The 16841-nt window shown below is 42.3% G+C and overlaps 1 protein-coding gene across 5 annotated transcripts in view; it reads right to left on the bottom strand.

Moving 5' to 3' along the window:
- The window catches only part of gmds (GDP-mannose 4,6-dehydratase), a 351858-nt gene extending 336219 nt beyond the window's left edge, over nucleotides 1-15639 (bottom strand). For 2 of the 5 annotated variants that reach the window (XR_007941420.1, XR_007941421.1), the window contains exon 1: nucleotides 15412-15638. Coding sequence is in view for 3 of the 5 variants with exons in the window: in XM_051947330.1 (XP_051803290.1) it covers nucleotides 15412-15510 (99 nt within the window). In the remaining 2 variants the exon portion in view is untranslated. Of the gene's footprint in view, nucleotides 1-15411 lie in introns of all 5 variants that reach the window. The other 3 variants (XM_051947330.1, XM_051947328.1, XM_051947329.1) reach the window with 2 other exon arrangements.
- Nucleotides 15640-16841: the final 1202 nt, after the last annotated feature.

Below are 16841 nucleotides of genomic sequence, written 5' to 3'. Positions count from 1 at the left end.
ATCTGAATGAAACTTTACATGTATGATCACAGACCTGCCTCGATGACATCCATACAGCAAGATTCATTCACAGTCACAGCGCCACCTTGTGGTATCAAGAATTTGACATTTTTTACACTTTCATGTACTATTCTTAGCCTGTTGCTCAGATTCACCTCAGATGTTGTGACATAAGCCTGAACACATTGATGATGAAGCACAGAAAAAATGGTGACGTGTGATGAAAAGGCGTGTCTGTGGCGGGACGGCAAACTTTGATGTTTCGCCATGAAAATTGAAGTGTTCATATCTCAGCTGCAAAGGATCCTATCTGCCCCAAACTTCATGTGCTGGACACCAGAACCAGTTTGAGGACATCCACACTGAAAAATTTAGAAAAAGTCATAGCGCCACCTCTTGGTAACCAGCAGTTTAGAAATTACATTTGCACACACCATTGCTCCAAACTTTGTCATATCATTCTGAAAATTGGTCAGCTAATTCTTCACCCCCAGACAATACCACAGTGTGAAGATTTTGATATTTGATGAAATGCTGTTGCCGTGGCAACGTGTTGTTTTTGTGACAAACAAAGTACTTTTTGACAGGCTTAGAATGTTCAACAGCTCACCAAAATTTACACACACATCACAGTCGTCTCAAGGAATAACACTGTATGCATCTCTGCAGGGCATGTGCTATAGCGCCCCCTGCAGTATGTTTAATAAACAGCCCCGGCAGCATGTTTCACCTGCATCCACAAAATTTGGGAGGCCTATAGAGCACACCAGGACACACAAAAAAGCCTCTTGGAGCCATCCCCTAAACTCAACAGGAAGTCCGCCATTTTGAATTAAGTGGATAAAATTTCTGTATTTTTTTCATTTTTGAGAGCGAACTCCTCCTCGGGGTTAAGGTCTCGAGAGCTGAAATTCTGCCAGGATATACAACACGATGTTATGATCAAAAGTTATTAAAAGATTCTTCCAGAGTCAAAGGGTGTGGACATGGTGACCTCCAGAATTTTGATGGTTCGCCATGAAACATCAAGTGCTATCTTACTATCCTCTGCATGCTCCAATCTCCCTCAGACCTCACATGATTAAACACAGTCCTGTCCTGATCACATTTATTGGCCAAAATACATTCACAGCATGTGCCATAGCGCCCCCTACAGCATTTAAAAAATAGCCTCCACACAGACTTTCACCTATGACTATGAAATTTGGCATGCAAATGTAGCATGTCAGTGCAAACAAAAAAGTCTCTTGGAGTCATTCTCTAAACCCAACAGAAAGTCGGCCATTTTGAATTAAATGTCAGATTTTTGGTGTTTTTGGTCATTTTCAACAATTCATTTCTCACAGGCAATCACTCCAAAACATCTGAATTTGGGAAAATATATCAGACACGTCTTCAGGTTGCATATTTGCGAAAATTGTTCATAAAACTCAAAGGGCGTGGCCATGGCGGGCAACTGAACTTTAATGTTACGCCATGAAGCAGGACATCTTGTGTAAATCCCCTGTACACGCTGCAATCCGCCTCAAACTTTACATGTTTGATCAGAGTCCAGTCCTGATGAGTTTTATAGACCAACATACAGTCACAGAGATAGCGCCACCTGGTGGATGGACACAAAGTGCTGCATAAATAGCTTGTACATGCTCCAATCTGCCTGAAATTTGACCTGTGTGCTCAGAATCCAGCCTTTGTGACATTCATGGGCCTAAATACACTCTCAGTCGTAGCATTGCCTGGTGGAGATGCTTGGGGTCACCGACCAGCAAGTATGCGAGGACCCGTTCAACGCTGCTCGCAGCTTTAATTATTATTATTATTATTATTAGGGTCCGAGCACCGAGGTGCCGAGGACAGGCGGTGCAAGGGCACCGGCTGTCCAAGGCACCAACGGTGCCGTAGGACCCTATTGGAACCCTACGGTTTATTAGGGTCCGAGCACCAACGGTGCCGAAGGACCCTATTGGAACCTTAGGGTTTTTATTATTATTATTATTATTATTCTGCCAAAACAACTGCATTTTTCAGGGCCTGAACATGCTCGAAAAGTCATGAAAATTTGCACACACATCAGAACTGGCGAAAAATTTCATATTTTTTAGGGCATGTGGAGGTGTGTGGCAAAATGGCTCCATAGCGCCCCCTACAAAATTTTAAAAAGTGGTATTAGGCCAACTCGGAGGGAATTTGGCCGAGAGCTAAAAAATTGGGGAGGCATATGCAGCACATCAGGAAACACAAAAAAGTCAATCACAGCCATGCTCTACACCCAACAGGAAGTGCGCCATCATGCGTTAACTGTACAAAATCTATGATGAACTCCTCCTAGGGAAAAAGTCTGAGCGATCTGAAATTTTGCCAGTACATACAGCAGACCTTCCTGAGAAAAAGTTATCAAAATCTTCCTCCATAGTTAAAGGGTGTGGTCGTGGCGGCCTGTCGAAATTTCATCCTTCGCCATGAAACAGGAAATGCTGTCTAACTCTCCTGAACATGCTCCGATCTGAATGAAACTTTACATGTATGATCACAGACCTGCCTCGATGACATCCATACAGCAAGATTCATTCACAGTCACAGCGCCACCTTGTGGTATCAAGAATTTGACATTTTTTACACTTTCATGTACTATTCTTAGCCTGTTGCTCAGATTCACCTCAGATGTTGTGACATAAGCCTGAACACATTGATGATGAAGCACAGAAAAAATGGTGACGTGTGATGAAAAGGCGTGTCTGTGGCGGGACGGCAAAGTTTGATGTTTCGCCATGAAAATTGAAGTGTTCATATCTCAGCTGCAAAGGATCCTATCTGCCCCAAACTTCATGTGCTGGACACCAGAACCAGTTTGAGGACATCCACACTGAAAAATTTAGAAAAAATCATAGCGCCACCTCTTGGTAACAAGAAGTTTAGAAATTACATTTGCACACACCATTGCTCCAAACTTTTTCATATCATTCTGAAAATTGGTCAGCTGATTCTTCACCCCCAGACAATACCACAGTGTGAAGATTTTGATATTTGATGAAATGCTGTTGCCGTGGCATCGCGTTGTTTTTGTGACAAACAAAGTACTTTTTGACAGGCTTAGAATGCTCAACAGCTCACCAAAATTTACACACACATCACTGTCGTCTCAAGGAATAACACTGTATGCATCTCTGCAGGGCATGTGCTATAGCGCCCCCTACAGTATGTTTAATAAACAGCCCCGGCAGCACGTTTCACCGAGATCCACAAAATTTGGGAGGCCTATAGAGCACACCAGGACACACAAAAAAGCCTCTTGGAGCCATCCCCTAAACTCAACAGGCAGTCCGCCATTTTGAAATTCGTGGAAAAATTTTCTCTATTTTTTTAATTTTTGAGAGCGAACTCCTCCTAGAGGTTAACTCCTACAGACCTCAAATTTTACCAGGGTATACAACACGATGTTATGATCAAAAGTTATTAAAAGATTCTTGCAGAGTCAAAGGGTGTGGACATGGCGACCTCCAGAATTTTGATGGTTCGCCATGAAACATCAAGTGCTACCTAACTATCCTCTGCATGCTCCAATCTACCTCAGACCTCAAACACAGTCCTGTCCTGATCACATTTACCGGCCAAAATACATTCACAGCATCTACCATAGCGCCCCCTACAGCATTTAAAAAATAGCCTCCACACAGACTTTCAGCGATGACTATGACATTTGGCATGCATATGTAGCACGTCAGTGCAAACAAAAAAGTCTCTTGGAATCATTCTCTAAAACCAACAGGAAGTCCGCCATATTGAATTAAATGTCAGATTTTTGATAGTTTTGGTCATTTTCAACAATTCATTTGTCACAGGCAATAACTCCAAAACACCTGAATTTGGGACAATACATAAAACACGCCTTCAGGTTGGATATTTGTGAAAATTGTTCACAAAACTCAAAGGGCGTGGCCATGGCGGCCAACTGAACTTTAATATTACGCCATGAAGCAGGGCTTCTTGTGGAAATCCCCTGTACATGCTGCAATCTGCCTCAAACTTTACATGTTTGATCAGAGTCCAGTCCTTATGAGTTTCATAGACCAACATACAGTCACAGAGATAGCGCCACCTGGTGGATGGACACAAAGTGCTGAATTAATAGCCTTTACATGCTCCAATCTGCCTGAAATTTGACCTGTGTGCTCAGAATCCAGCCTTTGTGACATTCATGGGCCTAAATACACTCTCAGTCGTCGCTTTGCCTGGTGGAGATGCTTGGGGTCGCCGACCAGGAAGTATGCGAGGACCCGTTCAACGCTGCTCGCAGCTTTAATTATTATTATTATTTGTCTCTCAGAACAACTGCATTTTTGAGGGCCTAAACATGCTCAAAAACTCATGAAAATTTGTACACACACCAGAACTGGTGAAAAATTTTATATTCTAAAGAAATTGTGGAAGTGTATGACAAAATGGCTCCATAGCGCCCCCTACACTTTCCTACGGGCAGCATGTTTCACCTACAGCTACCAAATTTGGTACACATATGCAGCACATCAGGGTGAACAAAAAAGTCAGTGGTGGCGATTTTCTAAACCCAACAGGAAGTGAGCTATTTTGCGTTGAATTCCAGATTTTGAACATTTTTTGTTTTTTTCTAGAGCGAACTCGTCCGAGGGGGAAACTCCAATTCACTTCAAATTCGACCAGTACATACAGCAGGCCTTAATGAGCAAAAGTTATCAAAATCTTTTTCAAAAGTCAAAGGGCGTGTCCGTGGCGGCCTCTGGAATTTTGATCCTTCGCCATGAAATTTCAAATGCAGTGTAAATGCCCTGAACATATTTCAATCTGCCTGAAACTTTACATGTATCATCAGAGTCCTGCCCTGATCACATCCATATGATGAAATCCATTCACAGTCAGAGCGCCACCTGCTGTCAACAGGCTATGTCATTTTTTACACTTTGATTTATTATTCTTTGTCTCTTGCTCAGATTCACCTCAAATGTGGTGAAATAAACCTTAACATGTTGATGATGATTCACAGTGAAAATGGTGACGTGTCATAAAAAGGTGTGTCTGTGGCGGCGCGGCGAATTTAGATGTCTCGCCATGACGACTAAAATGTTTATATCTCAGCAAATCCTAATCGTATCTGCCCCAAACTTCATGTGCTGGACACCAGAACCAGTTTGAGGACATCCACACTGAAAAATTTAGAAAAAGTCATAGCGCCACCTATTGGTAACAAGAAGTTTAGAAATTACATTTGCACACACCATTGCTCCAAACTTTTTCATATCATTCTGAAAATTGGTCAGCTGATTCTTCACCCCCAGACAATACCACAGTGTGAAGATTTTGATATTTGATGAAATGCTGTTGCCGTGGCAACGCGTTGTTTTTGTGACAAACAAAGTACTTTTTGACAGGCTTAGAATGCTCAACAGCTCACTAAAATTTACACACACATTACTGTCCCCTCAAGGAATAACACTGTATGCATCTCTGCAGGGCATGTGCTATAGCGCCCCCTACAGTATGTTTAATAAACAGCCCCGGCAGCACGTTTCACCTTCATCCACAAAATTTGGGAGGCATATAGAGCACATCACGATGCACAAAAAAGCCTCTTGGAGCCATCCCCTAAACTCAACAGGAAGTCCGCCATTTTGAATTATGTGGATAAATTTTCTCTATTTTTTTAATTTTTGAGAGCGAACTCCTCCGAGGGGTTAACTCCTAGAGACCTCAAATTTTACCAGGGTGTACAACACGATGTTATGATCAAAAGTTATTAAAAGATTCTTCCAGAGTCAAAGGGTGTGGACATGGCGACCTCCAGAATTTTGATGGTTCGCCATGAAACATCAAGTGGTATCTTACTATCCTCTGCATGCTCCAATCTACCTCAGACCTCACATGATTAAACACAGTCCTGTCCTGATCACATTTATAGACTAAAATACATTCACAGCATGTACCATAGCGCCCCCTACAGCATTTAAAAAATAGCCTCCACACAGACTTTCACCTTGGACTATGACATTTGGCATGCAAATGTAGCATGTCAGTGCAAACAAAAAAGTCTCTTGGAGTCATTCTCTAAACCCAACAGAAAGTCGGCCATTTTTAATTAAATGTCAGATTTTTGGTGTTTTTGGTCATTTTCAACAATTCATTTCTCACAGGCAATAGCTCCAAAACACCTGCAATTGGGACAATATATACTACATGCCTTCAGGTGGAGTATTTGTGAAAATTGTTCACAAAACTCAAAGGGCGTGGCCATGGCGGCCAACTGAACGACAATGTTACGCCATGAAAGCAGGACATCTTATGTAAATCCCCTGTAAATGCTGCAATTTGCCTGAGACTGGAAATGTTTGATCAGAGACCGGTCCTTATGAGTTTCATCGACCAATATACAGTAACAGAGATAGCGCCACCTGGTGGATGGACAGAAAGTGCTGCATAAATAGCCTGTACATGCTCCAATCTGCCTGAAATTTGACCTGTGTGCTCAGAATCCAGCCTTTGTGACATTCGTGGGCCTAAATACACTCTCAGTCGTAGCATTGCCTGGTGGAGATGCTTGGGGTCGCCGACCAGCAAGGATGCGAGGACCCGTTCAACGCTGCTCGCAGCTTTAATTATTATTATTATTATTATTTGTCTCTCAGAACAACTGCATTTTTGAGGGCCTAAACATGCTCGAAAAGTCATGAAAATTTGCACACACATCAGAACTGGCGAAAAATTTCATATTTTTTAGGGCATGTGGAGGTGTGTGGCAAAATGGCTCCATAGCGCCCCCTACAAAATTTTAAAAAGTGGTATTAGGCCAACTCGGAGGGAATTTGGTCTGGAGCTAAAAAATTTGGGAGGCATATGCAGCACATCAGGAAACACAAAAAAGTCAATCACAGCCATGCTCTACACCCAACAGGAAGTGCGCCATCATGCGTTAACTGTACAAAATCTATGATGAACTCCTCCTAGGGGAAAAGTCTGAGCGATCTGAAATTTTGCCAGTACATACAGCAGACCTTCCTGAGAAAAAGTTATCAAAATCTTCCTCCATAGTTAAAGGGTGTGGTCGTGGCGGCCTGTCGAAATTTGATCTTTCGCCATGAAACAGGAAATGCTGTCTAACTCTCCTGAACATGCTCCGATCTGAATGAAACTTTACATGTATGATCACAGACCTGCCTCGATGACATCCATACAGCAAGATTCATTCACAGTCACAGCGCCACCTTGTGGTATCAAGAATTTGACATTTTTTAGACTTTCATGTACTATTCTTAGCCTGTTGCTCAGATTCACCTCAGATGTTGTGACATAAGCCTGAACACATTGATGATGAAGCACAGAAAAAATGGTGACGTGTGATGAAAAGGCGTGTCTGTGGCGGGACGGCAAAGTTTGATGTTTCGCCATGAAAATTGAAGTGTTCATATCTCAGCTGCAAAGGATCCTATCTGCCCCAAACTTCATGTGCTGGACACCAGAACCAGTTTGAGGACATCCACACTGAAAAATTTAGAAAAAGTCATAGCGCCACCTCTTGGTAACAAGCAGTTTAGAAATTACATTTGCACACATCATTGCTCCAAACTTTGTCATATCATTCTGAAAATTGGTCAGCTGATTCTTAACCCCCAGACAATACCACAGTGTGAAGATTTTGATATTTGATGAAATGCTGTTGCCGTGGCAACGCGTTGTTTTTGTGACAAACAAAGTACTTTTTGACAGGCTTAGAATGTTCAACAGCTCATCAAAATTTACACACACATCACAGTCGTCTCAAGGAATAACACTGTATGCATCTCTGCAGGGCATGTGCTATAGCGCCCCCTGCAGTATGTTTAATAAACAGCCCCCGCAGCATGTTTCACCTACATCCACAAAATTTGGGAGGCCTATAGAGCACACCAGGACACACAAAAAAGCCTCTTGGAGCCATCCCCTAAACTCAACAGGAAGTCCGCCATTTTGAATTAAGTGGATAAAATTTCTGTATTTTTTTCATTTTTGAGAGCGAACTCCTCCTCGGGGTTAAGGTCGAGAGAGCTGAAATTTTGCCAGGATATACAACACGATGTTATGATGAAAAGTTATTAAAAGATTCTTGCAGAGTCAAAGGGTGTGGACATGGCGACCTCCAGAATTTTGATGGTTCGCCATGAAACATCAAGTGCTACCTAACTATCCTCTGCATGCTCCAATCTACCTCAGACCTCACATGATTAAACACAGTTCTGTCCTGATCACATTTATTGGCCAAAATACATTCACAGCATCTACCATAGCGCCCCCTAAAAGAATTTAAAAAATAGCCTCCACACAGACTTTCACCTATGACTATGAAATTTGGCATGCATATGTAGCACATCAGTGCAAGCAAAAAAGTCTCTTGGAGTCATTCTCTAAACACAACAGAAAGTCAGCCATTTTGAATTAAATGTCAGATTTTTGGTGTTTTTGGTCATTTTCAACAATTCATTTCTCACTAGCAATAACTCCAAAACACCTGAATTTGGGAAAATATATAAGAAACGCCTTCAGGTTGCATATTTGCGAAAATTGTTCACAAAACTCAAAGGGCATGGCCATGGCGGCCAACTGAACTTTAATGTTACGCCATGAAGCAGGACGTCTTGTGTAAATCCCCTGTACATGCTGTAATCTACCTCAAACTTTTCATGTTTGATCAGAGTCCAGTCCTGATGAGTTTCATAGACCACTATAGAGTCACAGACATAGTGCCACCTGGTGGATGGACACAAAGTGCTGCAAAAATAGTCTGTACATGCTCCAATCTGTCTGAAATTTGACCTGAGTGCTCAGAATCCAGTCCTCGTTACATCCATGAGCCTAAATACACTTTGTCGCAGCATTGCCTGGTGGACATGCTTGGGGTCGCCCACCAGCAAGGATGCGAGGACCCGTTCAATGCTGCTCGCAGCTTTAATTATTATTATTATTCCCCGCACGTTTCCCTTAATTTGACCCCCTAAACGTGCATAACTTTTTATGAAATTTGGCACGCACATCGGGTCATGCGAAAATTTCAATATTCTGAAAACAAATTCTGAATAAACTCTATAGCGCCACCAAGGGACACGAAAATTTCAAAAATCACAAATAACCTCAGCTCTCTGCACAGGAATGTTGTAGAGACACGCAACCACCACACACGCGTTCGTCGGCTCGAGCTCTATGAAAACCTGTCTGCCCGATTTGAGCCATCTTCAATCTAGGGGGCGCTATACACCAAAATATGCAAAACCTTTGAACATTATCTCGTCCGAAACCGTACAATATTCCGGCAGAGGAACTCCTCTGGCTTTCATCTTCGGTCACGGATGGCACTTGCTTGCGGACGGCACGGGGGGGACGGGCGAGGTCCCGCCCAATGCTGCTTGCAGCTTTAATTATTATTATTATTATTATTGTTATTATTATTAGGGACCGAGCCAGCGGAGCTGGCGAGACCCTATTGTATTTGCTCGGTTTCTTTTTATTATTATTAGGGTCCGAGCACCAACGGTGCCGAAGGACCCTATTGAAACCCTACGGTTTATTAGGGTCCGAGCACCAAGGTGCCGAGGACAGGCGGTGCAAGGGCACCGGCTGTCCAAGGCACCAACGGTGCCGTAGGACCCTATTGAAACCCTACGGTTTATTATTATTATTATTATTAGGGTCCGAGCACCGAGGTGCCGAGGACAGGCGGTGCAAGGGCACCGGCTGTCCAAGGCACCAACGGTGCCGTAGGACCCTATTGGAACCCTACGGTTTATTATTAGGGTCCGAGCACCAACGGTGCCGAAGGACCCTATTGGAACCTTAGGGTTTTTTATTATTATTATTATTCTGCCAAAACAACTGCATTTTTCAGGGCCTGAACATGCTCGAAAAGTCATGAAAATTTGCACACACATCAGAACTGGCGAAAAATTTCATATTTGGTAGGGCATGTGGAGGTGTGTGGCAAAATGGCTCCATAGCGCCCCCTACAAAATTTTAAAAAGTGGTATTAGGCCAACTCGGAGGGAATTTGGCCGAGAGCTAAAAAATTTGGGAGGCATATGCAGCACATCAGGAAACACAAAAAAGTCAATCACAGCCATGCTCTACACCCAACAGGAAGTGCGCCATCATGCGTTAACTGTACAAAATCTATGATGAACTCCTCCTAGGGGAAAAGTCTGAGCGATCTGAAATTTTGCCAGTACATACAGCAGACCTTCCTGAGAAAAAGTTATCAAAATCTTCCTCCATAGTTAAAGGGTGTGGTCGTGGCGGCCTGTCGAAATTTGATCCTTCGCCATGAAACAGGAAATGCTGTCTAACTCTCCTGAACATGCTCCGATCTGAATGAAACTTTACATGTATGATCACAGACCTGCCTCGATGACATCCATACAGCAAGATTCATTCACAGTCACAGCGCCACCTTGTGGTATCAAGAATTTGACATTTTTTACACTTTCAAGTACTATTCTTAGCCTGTTGCTCAGATTCACCTCAGATGTTGTGACATAAGCCTGAACACATTGATGATGAAGCACAGAAAAAATGGTGACGTGTGATGAAAAGGCGTGTCTGTGGCGGGACGGCAAACTTTGATGTTTCGCCATGAAAATTGAAGTGTTCATATCTCAGCTGCAAAGGATCCTATCTGCCCCAAACTTCATGTGCTGGACACCAGAACCAGTTTGAGGACATCCACACTGAAAAATTTAGAAAAAGTCATAGCGCCACCTCTTGGTAACCAGCAGTTTAGAAATTACATTTGCACACACCATTGCTCCAAACTTTGTCATATCATTCTGAAAATTGGTCAGCTAATTCTTCACCCCCAGACAATACCACAGTGTGAAGATTTTGATATTTGATGAAATACTGTTGCCGTGGCAACGCGTTGTTTTTGTGACAAACAAAGTACTTTTTGACAGGCTTAGAATGTTCAACAGCTCACCAAAATTTACACACACATCACAGTCGTCTCAAGGAATAACACTGTATGCATCTCTGCAGGGCATGTGCTATAGCGCCCCCTGCAGTATGTTTAATAAACAGCCCCCGCAGCATGTTTCACCTACATCCACAAAATTTGGGAGGCCTATAGAGCACACCAGGACACACAAAAAAGCCTCTTGGAGCCATCCCCTAAACTCAACAGGAAGTCCGCCATTTTGAATTAAGTGGATAAAATTTCTGTATTTTTTTCATTTTTGAGAGCGAACTCCTTCTCGGGGTTAAGGTCTGGAGAGCTGAAATTTTGCCAGGATATACAACACGATGTTATGATCAAAAGTTATTAAAAGATTCTTGCAGAGTCAAAGGGTGTGGACATGGCGACCTCCAGAATTTTGATGGTTCGCCATGAAACATCAAGTGCTACCTAACTATCCTCTGCATGCTCCAATCTACCTCAGACCTCACATGATTAAACACAGTCCTGTCCTGATCACATTTATTGGCCAAAATACATTCACAGCATCTACCATAGCGCCCCCTAAAAGAATTTAAAAAATAGCCTCCACACAGACTTTCACCTATGACTATGAAATTTGGCATGCATATGTAGCACATCAGTGCAAGCAAAAAAGTCTCTTGGAGTCATTCTCTAAACACAACAGAAAGTCAACCATTTTGAATTAAATGTCAGATTTTTGGTGTTTTTGGTCATTTTCAACAATTCATTTGTCACTGGCAAAAACTCCAAAACACCTGAATTTGGGAAAATATATAAGAAACGCCTTCAGGTTGCATATTTGCGAAAATTGTTCACAAAACTCAAAGGACGTGGCCATGGCGGGCAGCTGAACTTTAATGTTACGCCATGAAGCAGGACGTCTTGTGTAAATGCCCTGTACACGCTGCAATCTGCCTCAAACTTTACATGTTTGATCAGAGTCCAGTCCTGATGAGTTTCATAGACCAACATACAGTCACAGAGATAGCGCCACCTGGTGGATGGACAGAAAGTGCTGCATAAATAGCCTGTACATGCTCCGATCTGCCTGAAATTTGACCTGTGTGCTCAGAATCCAGCCTTTGTGACATTTGTGGGCCTACATATACTCTCAGTCGTAGCATTGCCTGGTGGAAAGGCTTGGGGTCGCCGACCAGCAAGTATGCGAGGACCCGTCCAACGCTGCTCGCAGCTTTAATTATTATTTGTCTCTCAGAACAACTGCATTTTTGAGGGCCTAAACATGCTCAAAAACTCATGAAAATTTGTAAACACACCAGAACTGGTGAAAAATTTTATATTCTAAAGGAATTGTGGTAGTGTATGACAAAATGGCTCCATAGCGCCCCCTACAAAATTTTAAAAAGTGGTATTAGGCCAACTCGGAGGGAATTTGGCCGAGAGCTAAAAAATTTGGGAGACATATGCAGCACATCAGGAAACACAAAAAAGTCAATCACAGCCATGCTCTACACCCAACAGGAAGTGCGCCATCATGCGTTAACTGTACAAAATCTATGATGAACTCCTCCTAGGGGAAAAGTCTGAGCGATCTGAAATTTTGCCAGTACATACAGCAGACCTTCCTGAGAAAAAGTTATCAAAATCTTCCTCCATAGTTAAAGGGTGTGGTCGTGGCGGCCTGTCGAAATTTGATCCTTCGCCATGAAACAGGAAATGCTGTCTAACTCTCCTGAACATGCTCCGATCTGAATGAAACTTTACATGTATGATCACAGACCTGCCTCGATGACATCCATACAGCAAGATTCATTCACAGTCACAGCGCCACCTTGTGGTATCAAGAATTTGACATTTTTTAGACTTTCATGTGCTATTCTTAGCCTGTTGCTCAGATTCACCTCAGATGTTGTGACATAAGCCTGAACACATTGATGATGAAGCACAGAAAAAATGGTGACGTGTGATGAAAAGGCGTGTCTGTGGCGGGACGGCAAAGTTTGATGTTTCGCCATGAAAATTGAAGTGTTCATATCTCAGCTGCAAAGGATCCTATCTGCCCCAAACTTCATGTGCTGGACACCAGAACCAGTTTGAGGACATCCACACTGAAAAATTTAGAAAAAGTCATAGCGCCACCTCTTGGTAACAAGCAGTTTAGAAATTACATTTGCACACACCATTGCTCCAAACTTTGTCATATCATTCTGAAAATTGGTCAGCTAATTCTTCACCCCCAGACAATACCACAGTGTGAAGATTTTGATATTTGATGAAATGCTGTTGCCGTGGCAACGCGTTGTTTTTGTGACAAACAAAGTACTTTTTGACAGGCTTAGAATGTTCAACAGCTCACCAAAATTTACACACACATCACAGTCGTCTCAAGGAATAACACTGTATGCATCTCTGCAGGGCATGTGCTATAGCGCCCCCTGCAGTATGTTTAACAAACAGCCCCGGCAGCATGTTTCACCTGCATCCACAAAATTTGGGAGGCCTATAGAGCACACCAGGACACACAAAAAAGCCTCTTGGAGCCATCCCCTAAACTCAACAGGAAGTCCGCCATTTTGAATTAAGTGGATAAAATTTCTGTATTTTTTTCATTTTTGAGAGCGAACTCCTCCTCGGGGTTAAGGTCTAGAGAGCTGAAATTTTGCCAGGATATACAACACGATGTTATGATCAAAAGTTATTAAAAGATTCTTGCAGAGTCAAAGGGTGTGGACATGGCGACCTCCAGAATTTTGATGGTTCGCCATGAAACATCAAGTGCTACCGAACTATCCTCTGCATGCTCCAATCTACCTCAGACCTCACATGATTAAACACAGTCCTGTCCTGATCACATTTATTGGCCAAAATACATTCACAGCATCTACCATAGCGCCCCCTAAAAGAATTTAAAAAATAGCCTCCACACAGACTTTCACCTATGACGATGAAATTTGGCATGCATATGTAGCACATCAGTGCAAGCAAAAAAGTCTCTTGGAGTCATTCTCTAAACACAACAGAAAGTCAGCCATTTTGAATTAAATGTCAGATTTTTGGTGTTTTTGGTCATTTTCAACAATTCATTTGTCACTGGCAATAACTCCAAAACACCTGAATTTGGGAAAATATATAAGAAACGCCTTCAGGTTGCATATTTGCGAAAATTGTTCACAAAACTCAAAGGGCATGGCCATGGCGGCCAACTGAACTTTAATGTTACGCCATGAAGCAGGACGTCTTGTGTAAATCCCCTGTACATGCTGTAATCGACCTCAAACTTTACATGTTTGATCAGAGTCCAGGCCTGATGAGTTTCATAGACCACTATACAGTCACAGACATAGTGCCACCTGGTGGATGGACACAAAGTGCTGCAAAAATAGTCTGTACATGCTCCAATCTGTCTGAAATTTGACCTGAGTGCTCAGAATCCAGTCCTCGTTACATCCATGAGCCTAAATACACTTTGTCGCAGCATTGCCTGGTGGACATGCCTGGGGTCGCCAACCAGCAAGGATGCGAGGACCCGTCCAACGCTGCTCGCAGCTTTAATTTAAATTATTATTATTCTTTCCAGAAATTGTCAGTCTTTAATATCAACTCAAAAAGCTAACACAAAATATTTCTGAACAAAGTAAAGAACTGTGAATCAAGGTGTGAAAAACATTCTATTGGGATGGCATAGTTACTACAGGGGACATGCAACCCTTTGTAAAGATATTTTAAGTGTTTTAACCAAACAAAAGATAGGGTAATGTTGTTACCTGAACCTTCTAGTAATGCTTTCATTATCAAATGCTTAGAAATATCCCTACTTGAGTGCCATACTTGATTAAATTTTGTTCATAGCATACGCATGAATGTTCTTGCAATAATCAGAAATAACAAATTGCTAAAGTTAGCTGTTAATTGGGTTGTTTTGACAAAAATATTGGAAAATTAAGGGCGAGTCCAAACTTTTGCCTGGTAGTGAATAATACTTTTTGTACAGCTGTTTGTTGTTTTGCTATACTATGTTGTTTTTGTTTTTGGAAGTCCCAACGTTTCACTGCAGAAATGCATTGACAATAAATATCCTTGAATCCCTGACATGTAAGAGGAAGGAGATTTAGGAAAATCTACATTTTTCCAGTGAAACATGAGGTGGAAAGCTAATTCTACCTTCAGGCTTATTTTCAGCGCCATTTCAAAAAGGTGTGGCTCATCAACAAAGCCACAGACACAAGACGTGCAGAAGATGACGTTCAGGTTTCACAGCGACTCTGTGGGATTGTCAGCACCTGACAAGTGTAACTGACACCAGCTGCTTCCAACAAAAGCGCACAGTCTCAAACAACAACATGGAATGTGTGTTCAGAAGTAGCAGCGACAAAAACTGTGCCAATGGAAAACCAAGGGAAAGTGTATTTTAGTGATTTTGGCTTTGAACGAGTTCATCCCACAAAGCAGCTAACGTGGACACCGGCTGAGTGCTTCATTAACGTTACCTGTCCGGTGATGCCGGTGATAACGGCCACCTTCCTCTCCCTCTTCAGCTCTCTGTTCACCGTGGAGCTGACGGTAGCGGGCTCGGCACACTGGGCCATGTTTGACCGACGGAGTGTTCACAGGCTGCTGTCAAAACCGACCAGAAACGTGTGTGAGTTTACAGTCAGAGGAGCGACGACCCTCCAACATCCGTAAACCACGCGGATGACGTAGAGGAAGCGCCTGTGAAAGCGACCAATAGAAAGAGAACAAGTCATAGCAGCAGAGGAGGGTGCATTAAAGAGGGGCAGCCTGTGAGAGTGATGGGGCCTCTCTGCCACAGCGCCACCACCAGGACGGCCTGAGAAATTCTATTTTCATGTGCATGTTTATTTACAAGATGTGATTAGAATTTGTTGTGCATCAAAACAAGATTTTGTCCTAAATCTTGGTTTGATGAAGATCTCCGCTCCTTTTAAGTTACACTTACTTTCTCTTTTTGTAAATCTGTTCTGGACATTTATTGGTAGAGTTTTTTCAGGAGCTTCATACATAACTTGCTGAATGCTATAATCTACTATGTAGTGAAATTTCAACAATTTTAATAATGGATTTGTTGGATCTCCACATTTATTTCGACATATTATTCTTATGTCTCTCTTTCGTAAAACGAAAATTGATTTTGCAGTTTTGTTGTTTTCGAAACAACAATAAAAATAAACAATATTAACAATATTTTTAAAAAACAATATAAAAAAAACAGGAGTGGCTTTGACAGAGAGTGCAAAAGCAGGATGCCCTGAAGGAAACATAACAACAACTGAGTTAAAGTCAAAATCCCCCCTCCAAAAAAAAAAAACAGCCCTCCAGAGTATACATAGAGAGATAGATTGATAGGCATCAACCACAGAGCCAGCCTCTTAAGCCTTATTTATGCTTTAGGTAACAAAATAAACAGAAAATCAACATAGTGTCCCTATAAACTGTTAGACCACAATGTACCATGAAGACAGCTTTAATGTTCCTTGACATTCGCTGTCCAAGTCTCTATAATTCTAATGAAGGGATGAACAGAATTTTTCCCAAACATATTCCTTCATTAGGTGTTTTGATGAACGTGGTAAAAAAACAACAACAACTGTCTAACGTGTGTTCCCCTGGTTTAAGATCTCGTGACTATGAAGACTCCTTGTGTTCAATGGACGGAGGTATCACTATCCTGGGGTCCAGTTCAACAAACCCTGAGTGTAACCCTGAACTCTGAGTTGATTTACTCTGAGATAGGAAACTCTGAGTTTTCGGTTCCAGAACAGCTGATTTGAGTTGGTTTAATCAACTTGGAGTAGTTTCACCTGGAGTTAAGTGTGTGCACCACAACTCTAAAAAGCCAGCATCAATGGAGCACCGATTCGACGAGTTACCATGGCAATGGGGAAGCGGAGGGCTGGGT

Source organism: Acanthochromis polyacanthus, chromosome 4, assembly GCF_021347895.1.
Source record: "Acanthochromis polyacanthus isolate Apoly-LR-REF ecotype Palm Island chromosome 4, KAUST_Apoly_ChrSc, whole genome shotgun sequence".
In the NCBI taxonomy this organism is placed as follows: Eukaryota; Metazoa; Chordata; class Actinopteri; family Pomacentridae; genus Acanthochromis; species Acanthochromis polyacanthus.
The sequence above is the reverse complement of the archived record's forward strand: the minus strand, read 5'-3'. Positions and strand labels throughout refer to the sequence as shown.